The following is a 25,394-nucleotide window of genomic DNA, read 5'->3' as shown; positions in this document are numbered from 1 at the left end:
CTTCGAGAAGTTTTCATTTGCTGCCCCTGTAGTTGCGGAGCGAATCACCAGGCTCCATGCAGCTCTGTGACTCAGCAGGAAGCCCTGCAGGCAGCCTGGCAGCAGCCTGGGAAAGTAGGCTCTGCCCAAGAAAAGCAGTGTGCTTGATCTCTTTTCTCCCCACCCCCAACCCCACCCCCCGGAGCCTGCCTGAGCTGTGCAGGGGCCTGGTGCTTCCCTCTGTGGCTGTGATGACCCCTGGGATTGCCTGAGCCAGATGCCTGCTGGTGGGTGCTGCCTGGGGGGGTGCTGCTGCTGCCTCAGAGGGAAGCGCACCAGCCCTACTGCAGCCCAGGGATCACTCTGCCCACTGGCAGCTTGCCCTTCCTTCCCTACTGGAGAGGCAGGTAAGTCAGCAGGGTGTGTGCAGAATGCGGGGGTTTAATTGGCCCTAAATCAAAGTGGTGTTTTTTAAAATCCACCGCTTCAATTTAGGGCCCCCGTTTTGTTTACACACATCCACAAGTACTAGCCTGCGGTGGAGTTCTTTACTGGGGGACAACATGTGTAGATGCTGATACGGCTGACTGGGGCAGAAGGGAGCTTTAGGGTAGGGGGTTGTCTGTTGGCTAGCCCCACACAGAAGCACCTTTGTGTCCCAGCCAGCCCCTCTGCAGCACGTTGAGCTGTGTTGGAGCAGCCCTGGGCTGATAGGCTGACCTTCCCGGGTCCCCTGCCAGCTGGGGCTGCTCTGACCTGGCTCAGTGTGCTGTGGTCCTGGGCGCATGTGTAAGTGTGGCATCTAGGCGCAATAAACTCCAGCGCAGTATGCACTGGAGTGTATTGCTGCAGATTAATTGCATGTGTGGATGCACTCTGTGTCTCTCAAAATGAGGAAATGAAAAGTTCCAGTAGTGGTCAGTGAACTTGTGATTTGTGCATCGCTTCTGTGATAGGTAGGTTCTGGATTTTCTTATGAGGGAGCAGATACTCAGGAGTGAGTATCCACCTGAAGGCATAATCTAGCAGGAGTTTAAAAAATAAAAAAGAAACCTTGTTTTCTTCTGCATCAGTTTTGATATGCCATGAATGCTTAGAGGCCCAATCTGCTTCTTAAGTGAAGCAGTAGCTCTTATATTTCCAAGAAGTGCATAAAAGAAGCGTAGAACTCCTAAGAATTTTTTTTTGTTTGTTTCTCAGCTGTTGTAGTCACCATACATACTACTCTAATAGAGGTTTCCCTCGTTTTATGCTGTACATTTGTTCCTGGAAAATGGCGCATAACTCAAATTTGCATAAAGGGAACCCACTTTACAATGTAACAAATAGGGATACGTTCCACAACCTCAACTGTGCTGGCCCCCAGGCCCATTTCTACCAATTTTACAAGACAGTTTTGGTACTCGCCAACAGCAGACAGTACATACAAGCACAGGGCACTATCATAATGGGGATGGCAACTACAGAAACGTGTCAGACAATGAACGAGGAGCACATATCACACAGGAGACTATTTTAGTGCTCATCACTCCCACAGTGCATCGCACAAAGCAGCTGACTGCAGGCTTCCACCACACTGATTGTATAAGAGTGAATTTACCTCTCATATAAAGAATTTTTGGTATAAAAAGGGTCATTGCATAAGAACAAATCTGCACATACAGAACCTTCATAAAGCAAGGGGAAACCTGTACTTGAGCATGTTCTCTTTGCCTGTAACTTATTCTATAGTAGATGGGATATTTCAGTCAGCCACTTGTTGGGGTTGTATTGTTGATTACATAGTCTAAATAGTACTCTCTTGGACTTCACTACTATAGCAGGTATATATTACCTTTTTAAAGAAAAATACTCTTATTTGGACTTGGCTCGGAAAACTGCTGAAAAATAACTTCCATCTCTGTTTATTGCTTAAGTGTCAAACTTATTTTTGAGGTGTTAGGCAATAAGGAAACAGATGAGTTCTCCTGAATTGCCTGCTAACTTACTCTCTAGTATATATTAAGCAGTAAATATTTATCAGGTGCTGTCCAGCAAACAAATGAACATATTTGATTTAACTTGTACTGTAACTTATTACACATTTTTTGTCTTTTCATGTTTCTTTCTTGCCTTGGTTACATTATTGAAAGTTGGAAGGGCTGAAACAGTCTCAAAATGCAAGACAATAAAACCTGTGGAAGTCAAATGTTAAGCTATCCCATGACAAAAGTTGATGGTGTTGTTCTTGGGCAATTCTGATTTACCAAATAGCTTAAAAAACAAGCAGTCAAGTTCCCAGAGTTTATGGCTTTGCTTGTCCCTTTTCCTTTCCTTCTTCTTTCTCAATTGTAAAATTTTAAAACTTCTATCTAATCTGCTTCATAAAGGTGTTTGTATTAGTAATATCCTCATAGAAAAGAGAGAAAAACTAGGTAGGAGAGTTGAAGTGTGACATTCTAGGCTATGTACATTTTTGCAGTGCGTAACTTGACCTGTGTCATGCAATTATTGGGTATTATAGACATACATATAACACTGGTAATTAACTGGAATATTGTACTTGACTATTTCCATTTCTGAAACCTGTTCATTCTAATTCTAATTTTTAACATGCACAGACATGACACTGCATACTGTATTGCTACTTTAATCCATTTAGTGAAACAAACCAATTTGAGCAAAATTTAAATGCAACTTTGCAAATCTTTTTAACATTCGGTGGATTCAGTGCCCTGGCTTTTTTTGCAAAACATTTGATGGAACTCTGACAGACTTTTAGAAGAAAACTTATATCTTTAAGGCTACATTTACCAGGTTAAGGGCAGCAAACCCTTTATCAGATTTTTATGGTATATGTTAATTTAATTGGAAATGCCTTGCCATTTAACCCCATTTACTTTTTGTATGCTGTTCAAAATCTTAAAAAGGTTAGAGAGCAGTGTGTTCTGTGTTTGTTTGCTGTAAAAGATGGTTCCATTTGGTAACTCCTGCAAGTGTGTGGGTGGTGGGGGTGGGAAGAAGATAAAAGGGGTATTTGATGCAGAGTTGCATGTATTCACAGTAAACTAAGTAAACCTGCCAGCCTGAATGGTAGTTGGGACTTCGTGTCAAGAGCAGGTCATTTGCAAATAATAATAATAATAAAAAAAACCCTAACCAAACTGCAAAAATTGCAAGGGAAGGGGGACATATTCTTGGGTTTTTTGTTTATACTCCCTTTTCTGTGTTTCCTAGTTTTTTAGTTGGTGAAGGAGCTTACAGATGGGCAGTTGATCATGGGATACCAGCATGTCCTCCAGGTATCATGGCTACAAGTGAGTAAACTGGTGGTGCGAGTAGGAGGAACAGGACACAGCGATTTAAAATGGCGCTTCATATTTTGAAGTGTATTTATCACTTCACTTTTTTATATTAAATATATAGCTTATGATGTATATTGTAGGTAAGGTATACTTTGGCATATTTGAAATGGTATTGCAATCTGTAGAATGCTTTAATAGCTAAGTTTTTGTAGCTAATATTTCAGCTCCATTTAGCCTACACCTGTTATGGCATTGATTTATAATGTAAATGAATTCATTTCTTAGTGATGGAGATTATAAAGGACTTTGACATGTAATGTAGATCTTAGATGGAACTGAGGTCTCTGTATCCAAAATTAAGTCAAAAAGCCTCTTTCTGGTTGATGTCTGCCCCTGCTATGTGCCTAGAGAATTTACACATTGAACTCTTAGAGTTTTGTCTAAGCCTGATCTAGATTCAGAAATGAGAGAGAGAGAGAATTTTAGCTCTGGCTTCTTCCTGTTTCATGGAGGTGTGGGGGGAAATACACTATGCTATTATACAAAAGGAAGGCATTACCAGTTCCTATTTTATTGTATTTTGCGAAGGGGCTTTCTCTGAAAGAATGGATGAATATTTTGGGTTCTGGATCCCAGGTACATGGAGATATCTTCTTACAGCTTTGAGTTGGGTGTCAGAGTTCTGTAAATGAATGGGGTTTGATATGCCTCTGTTCAATGTGTTTTTGTTGGCTAGAATCAAGTAACTTCTTGTTCTGCACGTGGCTTTTTGGATCACTATTGTGAGATGCTGAACACTGATTGTAGAGGGAGCTAAGGTGGTTCTACAGGGTTTTGGGTTTCCCTGCTATGGTCAAGTGGCTGTGAGTTAGGTGCTTGAGGTCCTTTAGTGAATCTAACCCTTAATATATATACGTATGAAGAAGTTTCTGGTCTCAAGTTGCAGATACGCAGTGGTAAATCGTCACCCTTATGTTCGATTAGTACCAGCTTTCATACAGATTCATGATAAATATAATTCTCTAGGTGGTGTTTGATTTAAACACTGAAATTCCAACATTTTTTTTCCAGTTTTTTGAAAAGACCTTCACTAGATTAGACAGCAGTTCTTGACTGTTGGGTTGTTTTTTGTGGTTTTTTGAAAACTGTAGGAAGTGTTGAATAGTAGGTGTCATGAGTCTATTGTTTTACATTATCTCTCATTATTACTTTTTTTTCTACCTGTAACATTTCTCCCACAATAGGGCAGGTCTATTGCAGTAGTCATAGTTCACATGTGATTTCTAGGTTAGCATATTAGCTTCTAAAAGCCCTGCTCAGAGCAGATCTCTGTGCCTGTGGTTAAAAATGCAGTTGGCAAATGCACTGATGAAGAAGTTCAGGAAAAGTAGCCCAGCAGTTGCAAAACCTTGACAGGACTCCATAAGGCACTTCAGTATACTCTTACTATATTTCTGATTAGAAAAGCAGACTGTATCAAAAGCAATTTATTAAGGTTGCAAAGTCAAGCACTCCAGAAGATCTCAGAAACAAGATTTACCCATTTATACTTTTTAATTTGTTCCCTTTGTGTGTCTTAATGCAGTCTTTGATTATGCTCAACCTTTTGAATGCAAGGGCCAAATGAGTAGCATGTGCTGAGTCTGTGGGCTGGATCAGACCCCATGCTGCAGAATTGGGCCCCACACCTGGATCGACCATGTTGCTCTTGCCCAGCCAATGAGTACGTATTGGAGCCCTGGGACTATGCTACTTTTGCCAGGCTCCGTGCAAGAGGATCAGGACTCTGGGGCGCTGTACTGCTTCCCCCTAGCCCTGCATGTGGGGCCCCACAGCACCTCTACCCAGGCCTTTGTACCTGTATCTGTCCCTGTGCTGCCCTGCACACTGGGTCTATCACACAGGAGCAATACCAGTGGGGTTCTCCACAGATCAGTGGAGAGCCCTGTAGGCTGAACATCAAGGTGCTGGGGAGTTGGTTCTGGCCTGCAGGTCAGCAGTTGAGGCACTGCTGGATTATAGTCATCCCTGTGTTCCCCAACCAGGATTCTTTCTGGAGTTAGTGCACAGAATGGCTTTGCTCTGGGAATGGATTGGAGCTGTACAGTGAAAGAGGCTATTGTCAGTAGCACTCTTACTTTGTATCCTTGCATTTCTCTTGGAGCTCTTTGTAATGCTAGGCAAGTAATTATAGGAAATTCTTCAGATGATCTCTGATCTTTTTGTAGCTTGTTTTCAGGGTGCCCTGCTTGAGACCCCAGGGCATGATGTGCCCAAGTGCTAAGCATTCACAACAGCTGAATTCCATGGAAGCTGTCCTGGAAAATGTACTAGTAGCTAATGCTACGGGGGTGTTGGTTGTAGCAGTGTTGGTCAAAGGACATAGGCAGACAAGGTTCTTTGTGTAAATGTGATATCTTTTATTAGACCAACTAAATAGTTGGAAAAATTGTTCTTTGCAAGCTTTTGGGCACAACACCGTTCTTCAGGCATGGGGAGAGTCTGCTGTTGTTTCATGCTCTCCTGGATGGAATAGAAGCCAATGTGCAGAATGCAGGTCTGTGGAAATGCAAATGTGTGGCAGTGAGGATCAGAGGCAATGGGAGACAATAGGTGTGAGACAGTAAGTTGGGAAGGTGGGGAAGGAGGGAATGTAGACCTAGTGACGGAATGTAGCTGATAAAACAGAGAGAGGTTATCTGGGGTTATTGGATGTCAGGCAGGTTATAATGTTGCATAAATCCAGTGTCTATATTTAGTCCATGATTTCTTGTATCCAGTAGACTTGTGAAGTGAAGTTCATAGGCTGGTCTGCAAAAGGTGTTTTGTAGATTCCCTTTGAGGATTAGAACTGAGAGATTGGAGAGGGAGTGGTCTTGTGAGAAGTTTGCACCCACAGGTAATTGGTTATTCCTGCTTCGATGGATTTTGGCGTGCATTCATTCTGGTGTATAGCTGTTGTTTGGTTTCTTGTACATATTTTCCATCCGGGCATTTAGTGCACTGGATGAGATGCATTACATTTCTGGAGGTGCAGGTGTGTAAAATCCAGGAATGGTGATGGTTCTCTTGTGGAGTGTAGTGATGGTGGGAGTGGTGGAGATATGTTGGCAGGGTTTACATTTCTTGTCCTGGCATGGACTGGATCCATTCAGTGTGCTTTGGGCCTTAGGAATTTTGTTTCTGGTGATGAGATTGACGAGGTTCAGTGCTTGTTTAAAGGCTAGAGTAGTTTTGAGAAAATTTCTTTAAGAATTGGGTCGTCTTCTAGCATGGGTTGCAGTTGTTTGAGGATTTTCCATATAGGTTCTAGGGAAGGATGGTATGGTGTAAGTAATAGTGTGCAATTCATGGGGATATTCTTCTTGGACTGCACCAATTCTTCACATGGTATCTGGATGGCTCTTTCAAAAGTGATCCCTCTCTTTGTCTGGAGGAGTGTCCGTCTTGAGTGAAACCCTTTTGAGATTTGTGAGGTGATGATCACAGGTGTTCTTCTTAGTGCAAATTCAGTGGTATCACTTAGCTGTATATTACAGTTTTCTTGGTGTGTTTAGGGTGATTGCTGGTTCTGTGAAGATCTGTATGTTGGTCCGTGGGTTTCTTGTGTATGGTGGTTTGTGTTTTACCATTCTGCATATTGACCATAGTGTCTAAAAAGGAAATGTTGGTGTTGGAGTATTCGAGAGAGGCTGATGGAGGGGTGATGATTATTGAATTTGTGATGGAAATCAGTCAGAGATTGCAAGTTGTCAGTCCAAATGAGGATGATGTCATCTATACGTTTTAAGTATAGCATGGGTTTGATTGTGCAGTTCTTGAGGAATTCTTCTTCCAGGTGACCCCTAAAAAGGTTGGCCTACTGTGGGGTCATTTTGGTGCCCATAGGTGTGCCCATGGTCTGGAGGAAGTGTTGGTTATTAAAAGTAAAGTTTTGTGTGTGAGGATGAAGTATATTAGTTCAGTAATATCTTTGGGTCTACTCTGAGTTGCATCTTGCTCTTGTAGGTAGCAAGGCAGGCTTGGATGCCAGTCTGGTGTGGGATATTGGTATACAAGCTGGTAACATCCATGATAGCTAGTAGGGTGTTGCTGGGAAGGCGGTCTTTGTTTTTAAGTTTTTGTAGAAAGTCCGTTGTGTCTTGGATAAAACTTGCTCTTTGGGTGACAAGAGTTTTTAGGATGGATTCAATGAAACCTGATATTTCCTCAGAGAGGTTCTGTGGCTGGATATGATAGGTCTGCCTGTGGTCCCTTGTTTGTGGATTTCAGGGAGAATGAAAAGCCCCCCACTATCGCATCATTTCCATCTGCAGTGAAAACTACAGAACTTGATCCCCCCACTACTCAACCCAGGGATTTTTTACATGTTCCCTAAAATCCACAAACAAGGGAACCTAAGGGGATACTTACTTAAGGGGCTGAATTAATTCTGACATTTGCTAATCTCCAAGTACTTGTTTTTGCACACTTTTAATTATTTATCTTTTTTTTTTTTCTTGTATAATTTCTAAGAGGCTAATGGGGTGGTTGGGTGGAATTTAAGATGTGGTATCACTGACATCTAAGACACTTGCCAGAAGAGTTTGATCCTTGGCCCAAGTGGCGTAGTACTCTGTACTTGTGTGCCTCAGGACAGAAGTAGGAGAGCACATATACTTGACCAGTGAATTTCACAATTATTTGTTCATAGGAGAGAAATGGAAAAAAGGGGGGCGAATCTTGCTTTTCTTTCCAGTCTCCAAAGGGAAACATGTTCAACGGTTGCAAATCTTTCTGCTTTAGACTTAAATCATTCTTGAGTCTTCATTCTGGGCTTTGTCTCCTTGCATAGCAGTTCCAGTCCTTCCCTTTCCCTTGGGTTTGCCACCTCCTTGGACACCACATTCAATCTTTTCTCCATTTTCTTTGCCTAGCCCATCCTGGTTTTCTCCCTGCACCCTGGCTCTTTTTCAGATTTCAGTCTTCCTCCATTTCCCTCATGGGTGCGGAGTCCCCACATCTCTTCTGCCTTCTCCTCAGCTGTCACACCACGCTCCTTGTCCCAATCTACACCTTTGCATTCTGTATGAGCCAGGCACATTTCTCCTGCAATATGTCTGGACATTGCACTTGCTAACATCTTTGTAGCATAGTCGAAGGGTACCTCTCGCCACCCCGCACTATGCTAACATACCAGTCCTCTGAACATTTTCACTCCCCTATCTAAAACCTCAATTTTTAACTCCATTTATAGACTGCCGTAGCACCTTTCCTGTCTTCTGCTGTACTGTTGATCCAGTCAATACTAGCAGTGTGATGCACATCATGCTATGATTCAGAATTCTCTCAGGGTAACTGAAGATGGTAGTCTGGTGGGATTATTTAGGATGAAAAGGGTTGTTTTTGTTTTTGTTTTTTTTGTTTTAAGAGATTTGTGGATTTGATTAGTAGAAGTGGTTGAGCTTGTCAGGCTTCCTTAGCTTTAACAATTTGGGTATTTATGGATTTAGCGAACTCTGGGTGGGGGAATTGGCTCTCAAACAGAAAGCTCTTTAATTGTTTCAGTTTACTTCCTTCCATAAGGAATGGACTAAAAGAGCTCAGTTCGCTGTTTGTTGTCCTGCTGGCAGAACTCTGGCTTGCTGTGTGAAGTCCCCTTGGAAGCAGTCATAACGCACAGCTTGCTTGCTTGCTGTTTTGAGACTACAGCGTAGCAAAGTGCAGTCTAAATGGGGTATGAGAAGCTAGCCCACGGGGAAACTGAGTTTTAGGGTGTTTTGTGGACACCCCAATCATTGCAGTTGTAGAGTATCCACTGAAGGACTCTGCTAGCAGAAGCAGGCAGGCAACCACCCGAGGAAGAGCCAAGCAATAGTACTGTGCTCTAGGTTTCTAAAGGGCAGGACAGTTTTCTTGCATAATGCAGCTTTAGAGATGATAGTTCTGGGGTTCATTTTTTTTGGGCAACTTAAAGCTGAATGCTACCTCCTTTCTGTGTTCCTGTCCTTTTTAAAGGAGGGTGGTCGGAGTGAAGGGGCAGGGGAGGAGACTTAATTGTCACTTTAGAAGTCTGTACAAGCATAGGTGGGATAGCATATCAAAGTTGAGTTTGACTTTAACATGACTATTTTTAATTTGCATCTGTTTTTCAGCTGTGCAATTTATTTAGCAGCTGCTCAGCAGACTGCTGTTCTAAATCAGTTTAATCAATGTGGGTTAATTAATTTGCTAGTATATTCCTTTGTAACTCTCCTCCCTCCAACTGTAGCACTAAATGCAGGCTTTTAAAGGGAGGGTCAAGGGGCAGATTTACAGAATCCTCCTCTTCAGTACTTTTTAAAGTCCACTCCAGGAACTGACTGCCAGGGGGTGCTCTATGATAGGTCAGAGGCTGATCTGTTTTGCAAAGGTTTAAAGTAAAAATACTTAAAATGTACCTTTACTTTATAGTAGTACATGGAATGTATAGTTTGCTTTTGAACTTGAATCCATAAACATAAATATATTTTGTCTTTATGTTGCTGATGTTGGTATAGAAACCATCTTACAAAAGACACATCGTTATGCATAAAGTTTATATTTGTAATGGGATACTTCAATTATGCACCAAAAAGCTTCCAGTTTGAGTTTTGCCCTGAACTTAGAGTTTGACTTGGCAGTGCTATAAATTTGTGGTTGTAGTTGTTAATCAGATATAAATATTTAACTGCATTTTCAAAAAAAAAAATTGAATGAATAATCAGATAATGAAGCTAGATTGGAATGACTCAAAGGAAATGAGGCTCAAAAGAGCAGAAGAGAAGAAAGGGATGGAAATTTTGTGTGCAGGTTGACTCATTAGTATACAAAAATTCACGGGGCAATTTTAATCTACTTGAAACTTGGTGTGCCTTATAGACACACCATGGTAGCGTGAGTTGCTTCAATTTGGGATTACTTGAGCAATGGATTCTTACGGGGCCCACACCTCAAAAGCAACTTTTAAAACTGTTTTTGGTGGATTGTACTGTTTATTCCCCAGAGCTCTGGGGACCAGAACCTTAAATGTTAAAAACCATGGCTTCAACATGCCCCAAATGGTCTCCTTTGCTGTACATTTATCAAAGCTATTGGTTGGCACCACTCCCTTTTGGGGAAAGGGGAAAGCGAAATTGAAAATATACTCAAACCAGATTTAGCTGTTTTTGGCAGCTGTCAAACTAAATAGATTACAGGGCAAAAAGTGGATCAGAGAGTTTCTAGTGAACCAGTATTCGCAGGAGTTAGGTGAGCCAAATGGGAAAATGCTGTGACTTTCTAATCTGACCTACACCCAGACAATGTCAAGTAAGTTCTATGGATAAAATAGGAAGAATCTGTAGGCTTATTCCTAAAATCGACCTATTGGGTTAGATTTTGGGGTTTTTTGTTTCGTTTTGTGAGGGTGAGAGCATGCAGTTTGTATGCATGGGATTTTTGTTTGGTTTTTGTGTTTTGTTTTTTTTTCCCTGTGAGAGCACAGTGTAGGATTTAAGAGTGTGTGTTGGGTGGGGAAGAAGATGGACAGGCTTTGGGACGGAGTGGGTGGAAGGGAAGGAGTTGGTGGCTCAGGTCAGGGGCTGGGAGTAAGAGAAGGGAGAGGTAGGATATTGGAGAGACAGTTTAGAAGAGAATAGGAAAGTTGTGTAGTAGGGACAAGTGCTTCATATTCTCTTCTTGTCCTGTCCCTATGCTAGAGTGAGGGTGGTGCCTGCCCCTACAGCAGGGTTTTGAGTCCCTCTCCCTTGTGCAGAAGGATTTAGCTTCTCTTTCTCCCCCGTGAGCCATGACTCTGGGGGCCCCATCACTGGAGGAGTCTTTCCAGCTTCCCATGTGTGCTAAGATTTGATGTGGTGCTCTCGCTCTTTGGAGACCTGAGCATGACCCATGCACCTTGTACTTGGTGCTGAAAGGGCATGCTTGAGGGGTGGGGCTTTTTTAGAAGAGAGGGGAAACTAGGAAGGAGGGAATGGGGGAATTGAGCACTCCAGTGGGAAATAATTATGACTGGGGAGAAAATTAAGGAAGAAATTGTGGAGCTCAGATCAAGGGAGTGGGCAAGAATTGGGGAAATTTGGAAGCAGAACTTGGGTGGATGCCAGGTGACTGTTAGCCCAGTGTCTTGCTCTTTATGTAGCTGGAGCTACTTGTTGCTGTGGTCATGTGTGTCTCTGCCACATTAGCTTACATAAAGGCTGTTGATGCATGTTAGTTGGGTAGCACTACTACAAAAAATAGATTGCTCTGGGTTGTACGCAAGTGGAATGCACAACTCCAGGAGTGTGACAGAGTTGTCCCAAAGGCGTGATACTCCTTGACACCCCCCCCCCACCCCAAGGGAGCCTGTCGGTGTTAGGGCTGTCCCCTAGTCATGTGGGGGCAATGGCCAATTTCATAGACTCACTCAGCTCCATTACCTAACAGCATGGTAATGGGCCTGCCTGCAGCGTGGGGACTGGGTTACAGGCCTGCTTAGTCAATCTTGGTGTTGGGTGGAAAGGGTTATGGGGCTCCCTGGCAGTCACCTGTAGTGACAGGACTTGATTTTGGGGTTTTTGCCCCCACAATCGGTCACTGATGCTGCTGCTTTTAGGTATGCTCAGTCATTCTTGTTGCAACCTCAGTTACCCCTGTTCAGTCCTTGCCATTGCTGTTTGCAAGGGCTATGGCTCTGCTCACAAGAAAGGTCCTTGCAGTGCTTTTGGACAGCGTATGGCTGGGCAGGCTATCATGGACCTGGCTGCTCTCCTCTCCCTGACTTTTAAGAGGGAGGCAGGAAGGGATTGCAGACCACTTGAGGGGTGGGCCAGGAATACCTGTCCACACATGAAATTTGCTGGTTTAAGTGCACATAATACAAAGTTAAAGGGACACGTCAGCTATGGAGGGGGCAGGGCACACTCAAACCACAGGCAGCTGACAAGAGATCTGGTTAAGGATCACAAAGCAAATGCAAGGTTTGTGTTGATGTGCAGCTTGAGCTACACAAATAGGGAAATGTTTGACGTATTAAGCTGTTTCCTTTTATGTCTGTGTGTAGCAACAGGTCGGGAACATCAAGGAACAAGTTTTTATCTGTTCTAGGCTTAATGCTATGGGCGGGGGGAAAGGTAGGTGGGTCAGGAACTATAAGGTAAGAAGCTCTGTGTTTTGGGCGATGATGAGGGAGTGGAGAAAGCAAGACTTGTACCACTTTTTATGTACTTAATTACTGCAACCACCATGTAATAAAACTGTCCAGGTTTTGCAATGATGTGTGTGACTTTTAACTAGTCCTATCAGAAACTACGTGTCTTCTCATCAAGACAAGTGTAATTCCTTTTCTCTGAAATAAGGTGTATAGCAGCTGGGAGAAGCACTTAGTAATCACTTAGTAGCCATGTGCAGTACTAGACAGAATTTGGACTGCTTCAAGAGACCTGGGTTCCTTTCCTGTCACTTGTGGCTTGCTGAAGGCATGCAGCTTTACCTTCCTGTGCTTCAGTAAATGTACCCTTACTTATACATGGGGCAGGTGTGGGGAAACTCTCACCTTGGAATCAAGTATGGGCCAGGCAAGCAGCTGCTGTAGCTCTGGATGGTGCTAAGGTGACTTCTGTGGCAGGTGGAGGGGATGCTTGGGAGAGCATTGGGAAGGGGCATGTGGTGTGGGGGGGAAAGGACAGTTGCGGGGGTGGTGGCAGAAGGGATGCGCAGAGTGAGGAGGCCCAGGGGAAGGGACATGTGGAGTGAGGGGAGTGTAGTGCAAGGAAGAGCATGGGTGGAAAGGATGCATGGTGCAGGGGAAAACAGGGGGAAGGGGCATGTGGTATGGGGGAGAGCATGGGGAAAAGGGAGTGTGGTGTGGGATTGAGCATGGGGAAGGGGCTTGTGGTGTGTAGGGTGGGGAGCCATGAGAGAAGGGGTGACAGTGACAGCAACCTAATACATCAAGAGAATATTTGTCTCGACTCCCAGTCCCCATTATTTATTTTTTGCACACATCATTCTGTGTTTTTCCCCTGTTGCAACAGGCTGCTTTTAAAAAGAATATATTAAAAGCATACACACATATATGAGCGTGCGTGAACATGCACGTGTGTATGGGAGTCTAAGAAAACAGCCTCCTGGTGTGTTAGGCTGCTTCACAACCAGAGAACATTAATACCAATCCCAGAGATCCTAGTGAATCTTATACCTTAGGAACATCAGTGACACCAGGTATATTCACTGTTCTTATAACTGAGTGTATCTGAAATGTATGTGAGTGCACACTGAAGAAAAAAGTCTTCCTCCAGAAAAACGTGAATCATAGGGCTGGAAGGGACCCCGAAGGACCATCGGGTCCAGTCCCTTGCATGAGCAGGAAAGACAGCTGGTGTCAGATGACCCCAGCCAGCTGACCATCCAGTCTTCTCTTGAAGACCTCTAGGGTAGATGATTGCACCACCTCTGGCAGGAGCTTGTTCCATAGTCTGGACACCCTAGTTGTAAAGAAATTTTTCCTAATGTTCAGCCTGAAACTATCTTCCAGGAGTTTGTGGCCATTGTTTGTAGTTTTCCCCCAGGGTGCCCTGGTGAACAGGTGTTCACTGAGCCCCTGATGTATGCCTCTGATATAGCGGTAAGCCGCAATCAGGTCCCCTCTCAGCCTTCTTTTCTTTCACCTGAAGAGTCTGAGATCTCTCAACCTCTCCTCATATGGCTTGCCGTGCAAGTCCCTGATCATGTCGGTGGCCCTTCTCTGGATCCTCTTGAGCTTTAGCACGTCCTTGTTGAAGTGCAGCACCCAGAACTGGATGCAGTACTCTAGCTGTGGCTGCACCAATGTGGAGTAAAGTGGGAGAATCACTTCTTTGGATTTACTGGAGATGCATTGATTGATGCATGCCAGAGTTTTATTGGCCCTAGCGGCTACTGCATTGCATTGCCAGCTCATACTCATGCTGGGGTCTATTGTACTCACAGATCCCTTTCATTTGCAGTGCTGGTCAGGCTAGCGATGCCCAGCCTGTTGGTGTGCTGGGGGTTCTTCCTTCCCAGATGCAGCACTTTGTATTTCTCTATGTTGAACCTCATCTGGCTCTGTTCTGCCCAACATGCCAGCCTGTCTAGGTCTGCTTGTATCTGCAGCCTACCTGCGGGTGTGTCCGCGCAACCCCATATCTTGGTGTTGTCCGTGAATTTGGCCAGTGGGCTTTTCACCCCCTCATCCAATTCGTTGCTGAAGATATTGAAGTACTGGGCCAAGTACCGACCCCTGTGGTATGCCGCTGTGCACATCTTGCCAGGACAACACCAAGAAGAACTGCTGTGTTCAAAGTGGCCCTTGTATCTCATTGTCATGGGTTCATTTGAAAAGATAAAAGTGTGTTAGGCTGGGGGAATACTATAAAAAGTGAATGAAAACTGTGGCTGTCCTTGTAAGAAGGAAGGGTAGATATGCACCTTTTAGACTAACTAAATAAGATTACATATGAGAGCACAAGCTTTCATGAACCCAGGTTTGCTTTATCGGATGTTGTGAAAGAACATGCCGAAAGGAAATTATAAGGAGAGAGGAATTTAAGAGTACAGTACCTTTCAAATAGCTGTCAGTTATTTGAGACACCACAAATTTTGTAAAGAAACTGGGCTCTGTTGACAAGTTTTCAACAAATACCATATTAGCTACCATGGATATCAGTCTCTATACCAACATCCTGCATAAGGATGGATTACAAGCCATAAAGAACCTTCACCCTGACAAGAAAACTGCTTTATAAGCTCTCCTGCTTTATTCTCACGCATCTATTTCAGGTTTGTAGGTAGAGGGAGTCCCTAAATAAATGGCAGTGCCTCTCCCTCTGAAGAAGGGTGTTTGCACCCAAAAGCTTGTAAAGAGCAATTTTTCTAACCATTTAGTTGGTCTAATAAAAGCATAGGTGACTAGTGCCTCCTGATGCTGGGGGTCCCCCAGCAGCTGATTGCTGACTGAGGGTAGGGGGTTCCCCAACAGCTGACAGGGCTGGGGGGAGAGTCTCCCAGTGGCTGATCACTACCACTGGTGGAAGTGCTGCTGGTGCTTCTCTCGGTGCCCCCAGAATTTCAGGGGCGGCACTGACCTGCACCCCCCACTCCCCAGCCGGTGAGGGCCAATCTCAGTCTCAGGGGGAGCACATGCCCCCATTATGTGTCACCTATGAATAAAATGTATCACATTTGCCCAAGTAACCTTGTCTGGCACTGCCATAGGCACATGTGTGGCCACTCAGTATGCCAGCATATTTATGACAGACCTTGAAGTTCATTTCTTCTGCAGCTGCCCTCTTACCCCCCTGGTATACCTTCGGTTCATCAATGACTTCATAATATGGAAACATGCAAAGGAATCTCTAGAGAAATTTCACCAAGATTTTTTTTAATAACTTCCACCCCTCCATTAAACTAACTCTGGAATGCTGCATGCAGCAAATTCATTGCCTGGGTACTCCAGTAAAGGTTTGCAGCGGCCACATCCCCACCACGTTGTATGAGAAATCTGCTGCCCGTTGCATCAACCCTCTTGCCACCAGCTTTCATCCTAAGCATACCAGTACATTCATTGTTTACAGACAGACTCTGTTACGACCGGATCTGCTCCAACCCCACTGACCAGTCTGAACACTTTAAGGATTTAGAACAGGTACTTACAATTACAATACAATCCCAAAACTATAGCTAGTCAAATCAACAAAGCCAGACTAAGACCTTGCTCAAACCTGCTACAATATCTGGCCCAGGACTGGGACAGCAAACCTCCTGGTTATCACTTACAGCCCCCAGTTTGGACAGACCTGTCCTGGCTTACAGGCAGTGCCCCAACCTCAAATGGTATTTCTCAAACAACAAATGAACGAACTCCCGTCCTAACTGAGGCACCAGGCCTTTCAGTGGACTCAAATGCCTAACATGTGTCCACATGGCTAAGGGCTACCTCATGACCTGGATGTAATTACAAGAAGTACAACATTGAAGGGTCATTCACCTGCAACTTTACCAAACTCATATGTGCCATCACCTGCTTTCTACATCAGACAGATGACAGGTTTCCCTCGCCAACTGCAGGGGTTAAGTTCCTGGAAGTTCCTGTGGTTGGGAAAATTGCAGTTGGTAAAACCAGAGGCTTATGGGGAAAAATGGGGTTAGGGATTTGAATGGGGCCCTGGACAGGCTGGGTTGTGAGACTGTCCAAGCCTGGTGGTCGCAAGAGCCGCCCGCCTGCATCCCTAGACAAGCTATTAAGTGGGGGGAGAGGAGGATTGAGGCCCCTTTAAGCAGGGAACTGGGCAGGCCTGGGGCTGCTGCCCAGCCGGGTATTGCTGGGGGCTTGGGGCCACAGCGGGGAGCAGGACGGGGCTGTGGGTGGCTCATCTGGGGGAGGGGGAGGGCTGCGGCCCTCAGTGCAGCCCCATGCACAGGAGGCGTGTCACTGGGGCAGTGCAGGGTGAGCAGTGGTGGGTGAGGAGATTCCTGCTCGGCTTCTCTGCTTCCTGCCATGCTGGGTTGCAGGGGAGGGGAGCAGGGCAGCAGGACACAGCAGCAAGTGGGCCTGGTGTTCCCTGCTGGTGTCCCCTACAATGAGTAGGACAGCTCCGGCAGTGAGGCGTGGATGCAGGGAGCAGAAGCTGAGCCCAGCTGTGTCCCGCTCCTGTCCCGTGCAAAGATTGGGGGCCCACGTGCCCTCCCCCAACTCCTTGGCTCCCCGGCGCCACGCCGCCTCTGGAGGAGCCACTGGGCTCCAATTGCCCCACGAGCTGGCCCGGCCAGGGCCTGATTCACCGTGAATGGGGCCCTGGCCATGCCGGGTCATGGGACAGTTTTGGGAAGCATATGCTGTGCTCATAAGTGATAGTGGCTGGATAGCTGTTTTGTGTAATTTTCTACTGAGCCTCAACTACAGAATCATAACTGGCATCTAACTTCTGTCTAGTGTGAATGGTATGTTTAGTTGACCCACCCAATGTAGCACCACATGACATATTATGGGGAGTGATGACTAGAAGCTTCAGGGAAGGTTTGAAAGTACTGCCTTAATATCTGCTATCTGTTGAAAGCCCCTACTACCACTGCAGGTTTCAGTTTCAAGATGCAACATAATGGTTTAACTCTTGCTTTTATGTAGTCTCTCTGTAAGTGAGAAAAGCTAGGCTGATCACTAAATGCATACTGCTGCTCTTTAAGGTCTTTATTGGTGCTAAAGATTGCAAAGTGTGGGGGATTTTCTCACTCAGACACTCTTCAAGGCTTATACTGATATTATGATTTCAGACAAAAATTCACGTGACAATTTTTAGGTGAATAGTTCATAAAACCCATTAAATCCTAAGTCACACTGTCGATGTTGCACTTATATTGCCAATTAATGCTCCTTATAGACTGTGCTCTTTGTGGGTTAGGTCTTTGTGCTTATCTGCTTAGGACTGAAATTCCCACTTTCCCAATGAACCACAGTTTTCAGATGAAGTTGCATAAGGTCATTGGACCTAAAATTGCAGGTCTGTAGAGCTTAACTGCCCCTGAGACATTTAAGTTCCAAGCAAAACACTTAGACTTGTCAGTGGAACTTCTCACTTGCTTGAACTTGGATACATGCCTCGCTGACAAAGCCTTTTTCATCTAGCTAGCTTGTTTGTTAACAAACTGATCTTAAATTCAGAAGTGTGTGGCTTTTTTAATACGTTGATAAATGAGCCAAAAAACCCAATCTGTACTACAGTCTGTACTGTACCTGTAAAAGGAGTAATTTATTTCCCAGTCAAGTGTTATGTCTCTACTACTAAATCATTTTTGCTCATATAATAAGCACCTTCTTTTACTATCTTCTAGATGCAGTGTGTGGGTTCTTCTTGTGGCTGTCTGTAGCTTAACATATTTCTGAACCTATATAAGAGCTTTGTATATAATTTTTAGGGAAGTGCTAGCTTGAAAAATCATGGTCATTTCTTCATACTTGAAAGCAGTTTTGAGATGGAAGAAAAAATGTCAGTCTCTCTCAAATTTCCCCATTCAGTTGTTAAAGATGTGTATGCAAGTTTTTGGGAATTTATCCACTCATTTCACTGGCTCCAGGGTATAGATTCTCTCCTAAAATGGCATGCTGCTTTTGTGAATAGTAATAAACATGAAGAGTTACCTTTCAGATATTAGTTGAAACGTATACTTCAAAAGAATCTATGAAATAGGGAACTTATTCACTTAAATTTTACTGGCTTTGGGATTTTACCTGGGAAAACCTCTGTGTTTTCAGGGTTTAACCTTTCCAATGCTAGGTAACTGGTAAAAGGATAATCTTCTTTTTCTTTCCCTCTGTGCTTCAAAGAAAACATTACAACAGTCGGAGGGTATTGAGTTAAAACTAACTAGAACTACAAAAGCATACTTGTTAATATTTTTGCAGCTATTTTTTGAAAAATAAAGTGTGAGTAACCCACATTCCTGTCTTTTAGCATCATATTTTTATTTGTTAATTTAGGTTTTTATATGTACTTATTCAGTCCATAATAATAAATCTTTCCATGTTCAAGATGCATTGATCTTCAGACAGTCTTGGATTACAGTATGAAGAAATATTGCCTACATTTTATGTGGATTCAAATTTAGTGAAGTTGGTAAATTAGTAAAGAGCCGTCCTAATTTTAGAGATATCAAAGTGAGCAAACCTGTATCTATTTACATGACAGAATTCCAAAAAAATCACTTTAACACAAGCTGTTTATGCTGCTCTTCTCTGTAGTTGCTACTTGTAAGCCAAACATGAAGGCATTTTGAACACATGTAGAAGCCATGGTGCTTTTTTACTTTTATCTTAGATACTTAAGATATAAAACATGTTATACTGAAACTTCTAACGGTCTATAGATTAATGTTAGCCAGTGTTGCTGATTGATAGTGTGAGGTAAGAAACCTCCCAAGGTATAATGCTTCGTTAACCAGTATTTAGTTGAGCAAACAATTTTTCATTAGTTAAATGCCTCTAAAATACTTTCCTAGGGTTCAGTTTAGCAGCTTTTAAGAGGAACAAGAGGAAGCTGGAGCTGGCAGAAAAGGTGGAAACGGATCTTATTCAGCTAAAGAAGAGAAGACAATCAAGTGAAAAGGTGAGTAGGTATTTCATTAAAATTTTTTTTGTCATCCTTAACAGACAGACAGTTTTTGAATTCTTCATTTAAAAATGTTCACTTTATGAGTAAGATGACAGCTGATACAGCTTTACAAATCACTTGTCTTTTGTTATCTTAGTATCTGTATAATATAACAATAGTATTGTCTTTATTAACAACTACACCAATAAACATTCCTCCTGTTTACAATGTAAGAAGCAAACTCTGAAAAGAGATGACACTTTGTGTCTTGTAGTGTACATAAATATCTTATGTGACCTTTTTTTAAAACTGTTTTACATTATAGTGAAACTGTGACAAATGTCAAAACATAAATATCTATTAAAACATTTTCTCCAGCTAGGGATCTCTGTCACTGTTTTCCACTTTTTAACGTTTCCTGGGAATGCTGTTCTGTGGACCTGGAGGTGGTGAAATTTGAAATATCAGGTAGGTAAACATGTGCATCAGTGCATGCATCTAGCATTGACCTGGCCCATATTACTTATGCTCCTTTACTACAAATCTCTCTCAACTCTCTCTCTCAATTCTCCTCCCCATTAGTTTGAATTTAGAGCCATTGTTGTCATTTCAGCACCATGACTGTTGCCAAGCATTTGTGTATATAGTTGTATCAATTTGTAGCTGGCTAAAAAAAGGATACTTAATCTCTCCAGTACTAAATGAGAGGACAATTGGCCGTGGACTGTATAATTTACTCCTTATGTTGTTCTGTCACAAAGAGGCTATACATGTGGCAAGGTAATCTCATCAAATACATCTGTTGGGACATGAGGCAAATTCTGTTGAGCAAAAGGCTATTCTTTTGGGATATTTCTCTTTTTCTTTTTTCTTTTTTAATGGACTCTTGCACTTTATTTGGGGCTATGGATGGTCTTGGTTGTTCAGGTCTCCATACTCTAGTAGCTTGATTCTCCACCGTTTTCTGAAATCACTTAGACTTATGCAAAAAAAAAAAAGATAAATTTCAAGCAATTTATGGTAACATTTTGCACTTTTAATGTACAGGTGCAAGTGGTGTGCAATAGCAAGGCAGAAAAAATGGGTCAGTTTCTGTTATATACTTAGACCACGGATGCCTTGTGTAAAGGTGTTAATTTCCAATTGTCAAGGAGATGAGGATCTGTAAGAATATAACAATAACAAAAAAATGGGTTATTAACTGATGTTATAAACTGTGCCTGTTGCTTACAGATTTTCACACACCTTGTTAAACTTCCATTTTCTATGATATTAATATGTAACTGAGGGAGGAGGGGTCTCTGCAAAGTATTGATATTCATGTAATAAGGGGCAAGTCAATGCTTGACATGTGCCAGTGCATGAGCTTACCAACCTGCAATTTGAAATTTCAAGGGTTCCAGAGTCATGTGTCAGCGCTTATTGGAAGCATCCAGAAACCAGTGGTTGTAGGTAGAGGAGGTGACCTAATAGGAGAGCTCTGCTTTTTGGTAAGTAACTCAATCCAAGAACTAATTAGTGAATTCAGTCCTTAAAGACCAACAGCCCTGAGGAGGAAGTAGAGCTAATACATAGAGTTTGGGGTAAGGTAGCTTCAGGTTCTTAGTATGACATTTTAGAGCAGCAAGTAATCTTCAGTTCTGAAGCCCTTGGAGTGTCTTTCAGTAGACCAGGAACAGCATAGTCATAGTCAATAATGACATACAGCCAAACAGTTGACTCCCTACTGCAGATTTACAAAAAGAAAATTTTTAGAAATAAATGCAGTCAATTGTCAGAAAATCTAAATATTCTGCTGTGCGTGGTACGTAAGATTTAGACCTCAATTGCCAGCGACAAACTAGTTCTGTAGGCACAACTTCATTATGTTTTAAAATTATTTTTGCAGTTTATTTGAAAATTTTTCTTTAGAAACTTGTGTAATGAAACACCTGAGAGAGAGTAACTTGAAGATAATAACTTGTTAAGCCATTTTACGACATTTCAGGGGTGTTTAAAATAGACGTACACATTTTTCAGAATTATATGTGTCATGACTTGCCCATTCGATGGTACATGGTTTGAGGAACTACACTCCTTTTACATGTGAACTAATCAAATACATTCATAAAGGGATATTGTTTCTCTTGAGTTGGAGGGTGTAAATCATTCTGAGGATAGCCATAGAATACAAATGTATTGGCAAAATGATCATCCTGAGAGTTGCGACCAAAAGTGTAAGGAAATATTAGATACTCAATTTTTATCTTCTTCCTGTTAAATTATTTTAGTATAAAATGCCATATACGTTATAAAAATCAATCATAAAAGCCTGGCTTTGAATGTGACTACAAATGATTGTTAGTAGTCGGGCATGGCAGAATATCCTATTACTAATCTGTGTGCTTCTTGTTGCATGCTTTTTTACAGTTGTACTAAAACAAGGCATTTGAATAACAGTGACAGGTTTAAGGTGCCTTGCTAAGGATCTGCAAGTGTGTATTTGAGACTTGCTCTGAACTTGTGCTGAAAGCTGGCCCTGATTGACCCAGCTGTAAATAATACCTGGTCATTGAGGCTGGGGTGAGCCAGCATTGATCCCTTATGTTCCTGGAACTGACTTGATTGCATATAAATTGATTCAGTTTTTTTTTTTGTATTACATCATAGGTGACATTTCTCATTCGCAGTCTTGACAATTTTATGTATGCTTATCCAGATCCTGTTAAATTGCAACATTAGGGGTGAGAACTGGGTTAAGAATACCTGTAGAAATGTATTAATCTTCTTTGTTCAGATTATGTGCATAGATGGTGCATTTTAGTTGCTTCATTGTTCCTAAAATTAAAGCTAAAGTAGTCTTATGGAAATAGTTAACAAGCATGGGAGTCGACTGAAAGCAACCACAATGTCTACTTTTAGCTATTCTTATACAAGGAGAGTACATTTTAAAATCATATGCAGCCCTCAAAGGGAAAATAACTCTTTTGTCCTGAGCTAAAACTACAGTGACTTTCTACAGTACACAAAATGGTCAACCTATAAGAAGTGCATGTAATTCTTCTGGTTAAAAATAAGTGTTAATAATTGTAGTTTTAACACAGTGGTCATCAACCGGTTGATCCTGATGGACTGGTAGATTGGGGACCCCTGACAGTTGATTTTGACTGTCAGAGGTTGACTGTCAGAAGCTCCACGATTGGGAGCAGCTGGGACGCAGTCCAGGAGTGGCAGGACATATGATCAGCAAAATGCACATGGCTGAGCTGAGCCACATCCCCCGCTGCTGGGGCTGGGCTGGGTGAGTGGGGCCCTGGATGGGCTGGGCTGGGCCAGACCAGGGGAGGATCAGAGCCTGGATGGCTTGTCCAGGTGTGCTGGGGGGCTCCTGCCACTGTGTGCACCTTGGCGGAGGCCTGGGGGACCTGTGTCCCCCCGATCTGTGCATGGGGCAAGGCTGCTGCTGCTGGGTGCTGGGTTTTGCGCCCCTAGCCCTGCTGCAGCTTGGGGCACAAAGTTTGGGGCACAAAGCCCAACACACAGTGACAGTCTCCTTGCCCTGCACACAGATTGGGGGCATGTGGCCCCCCCAAATGTGGGGCAGTGGGGGTGGCTGCAGCAGTGGTGAAGGAGGGAGTGGGGCTGGAGCAGGGGCAGGCCCTGCAGCCAGGGCAGGGCAGGATGGAGCCACGAGCGACTCATCTGGCAGGTGTGGGGAGGCGGGGCATGCACCCCAGGAGGGCATGGGCAGCGTGTGCCCCTGGATCTGCATGTGGGGTGGGCTGCAGCTGTGGGCTGGGGCCAGGCTTTTCCCAGAGGGGGGCTGGGTTGCCGGGAAGAGCTCGGGCTGCGGCAGTGGTGCTGGGAGCCGCTGCAGCCACCTGAAAATTCACTATAACCCCCGTTCACTGTGTGCCACTGCTGCATACCTGACTGCAGCGCAGCACAGTCTTTGCCAGGAACACCTCAGCACAGCCTACCCCCGCCACCCTCCCTGGGAATGGGAACTGTGCGCCCAGGATCTGCATTGGGGAGGATGGCTGCCGCAGTGGGCTAGGCATGTGAGGCTGCATTGGGCTGTGCTGGGGTGGGCGGCGGCAGCACTGGGAAGGGCCTTGGGGGGGCTACTGCCCCCCCCCACCCCGTAGTCCCGCTCCCAGCGCCACCATGTGCTGGGCTCTTCCCAGCAGCCCAGCTCCCGCTCTGGGAAGCACCCGGCCCCAGCCCACAGCTGCAGCCCGTCCTGCGTGCAGGTCTGGGGGCACACGCCGCCTGTGCCCTCCTGGGGTGCATGCCCCCCAGATGAGCCACTGATGGTTCCGTTCTGCCCCCCCTAGCTGCAGGGCCTACCCCTGCCCCACTCCCTACTTCACCGCTGTGGTGGGGGGAGCAAATCATGGCCCCCGTGGTCAGTGAGGGAGTGGGGCTAGGTCTGGGGCACCTATTTGCCCCACCCCTTCTGCCACAGTCTTACTTTCTGGGGGAGCGCCCCCAAATAATTTTTTCTTCCTCTGCCTCATCTGTCCCCCTTCCTTCCCTCCCCACAGATTTACCAGCTGGGTGGGGTGCGGGGTAGGTCTTGTGTTGCTTTTAAATTCCAAAAGTGATCTCCTGCTGAAAAAGGTTGGAGACCACTGTTTTAATACGTTGTATATTGAGACTTTTAGCCATCATTTAGGGCAGGCTTGTGCAATATGCAGCCTGCCAAGCTGTTTTCTGAGGCCTGAGATGCTGTGACAGGAATTGAAAGTAAACACTGTTTACTTTTGTTCCCACCCCTTCTCCCTCCCCCAGCCCCTCAGCAGCTTCCTGATGTGGGGGGGTGGTCCTTTGGCTGGCCCACTGGGTGATTAAAAAGTTCATGATCTGGCCCCACATTCCAAAAAGGTTGGAAACCCCTGATTTAAGGCACTTTATGCACAGGCTCTGAGAGGTATGGGGGGGGCACTTTAATTAGCGCAGGTCCAAAAGCACCCAGAGCATCACGCATATCAGCATCTCCGTGCTGAAAAATGGCAGTGGGGTGTTTTGAACTAAAGCTGGTTGACTGAGCTTTAAAATTCCCTGCCACCATTTTTCAGCATGGGGATATTGATACTTATGACACTGGAGGCTGCTGGAGTGTGTTAATTTCCACGGTCCAGCGACTCAGTTAATCAAATGGAATTGCAGCACATCAGAGCAGGATCCCTGCACGTGTATAGGAGCACTTAAAGACTAGGTTTAATGTTCTGGGGTTTTTGTTTAGACCTCACAAATATCAGACCTCACTGAATTTTGCAGTGATCATCCATGTGTCTGTCATATCAAAATTATATTGTTACAGTGTACTATGGATGGGGCTATTGTTTAAATTAGCTAAACATGAAAAATAGTCCAGAATTTGTATTGTTGCTTAATGTGCACATGGGGAAAAAAATAAAACTGTTTTGCAGCTTAGATTGTCTGCCTATAGCTTCTGAGTTCATCCTCAGATGTTTGACCATGCTGCCACAATTAGATCAATAGAGAGGACCAAATCAAAAATATTTCTTAAAAGACAAATGGTAGTGGCTTGACATTATCAAGATATTGAACCTTTGGAACAGGTGTTCCATTTTGGACATGCAAAGGCTCATTTCCTTTCTCTTAGCTCAGTTGTGATGTCAGAGAATGGTTGTAGGAAAGGATGAAGGAAGCATCTGCTGGTGATTTATTTTGTTAGTGCCGAGTGTTACATTTGTATATTTTTTTGGGATAACTGTACATAGTCAGGGAAGCTGCTGAAGTCTGTTTCAGATATGCACTTTGTTCCTGCTGGATGGTGGTAGTATAATAGCTCTTTCTCTCTGTTCTTGGTCTACACTCAGAACAGAAACCAGAGTGAGCAAAACTGATTCCTTGACATACCTTGAGTATTTCATAGAATCAGCCTTCACTTAAAAAAAAAGAAATCTGCCATAATCTCAGAAGACTTATAGTATGACAATACACCTATTTAGGGAAGTTAAAATAGTAAAAACCTTTTGTTTCCAAATGGATACTGGAATTTAGGGTAGCTAAAGACTGGGAAACTTTTTTCCTCCCTTTC

The 25,394-nt window shown here is 43.8% G+C and overlaps 1 protein-coding gene across 3 annotated transcripts in view; it reads left to right on the top strand.

Annotated features, from left to right (window-relative positions):
- TASP1 (taspase 1) overlaps window positions 1–25,394 on the top strand; it is a 217,456-nt gene that overhangs the window by 38,767 nt on the left and 153,295 nt on the right. For all 3 annotated transcript variants that reach the window (XM_019516244.1, XM_019516243.1, XM_019516245.1), the window contains 2 exons: window positions 3,196–3,275; window positions 19,254–19,360. In XM_019516244.1, coding sequence (XP_019371789.1) covers window positions 3,196–3,275; window positions 19,254–19,360 — 187 coding nt within the window. The remainder of the gene's footprint in view (window positions 1–3,195; window positions 3,276–19,253; window positions 19,361–25,394) is intronic.

The sequence above is a fragment of the Gavialis gangeticus genome, unplaced genomic scaffold (genome assembly GCF_001723915.1).
Source record: "Gavialis gangeticus isolate Ggan-Ray unplaced genomic scaffold, GavGan_comp1, whole genome shotgun sequence".
NCBI lineage: Eukaryota > Metazoa > Chordata > Crocodylia > Gavialidae > Gavialis > Gavialis gangeticus.
The sequence above is the reverse complement of the archived record's forward strand: the minus strand, read 5'-3'. Positions and strand labels throughout refer to the sequence as shown.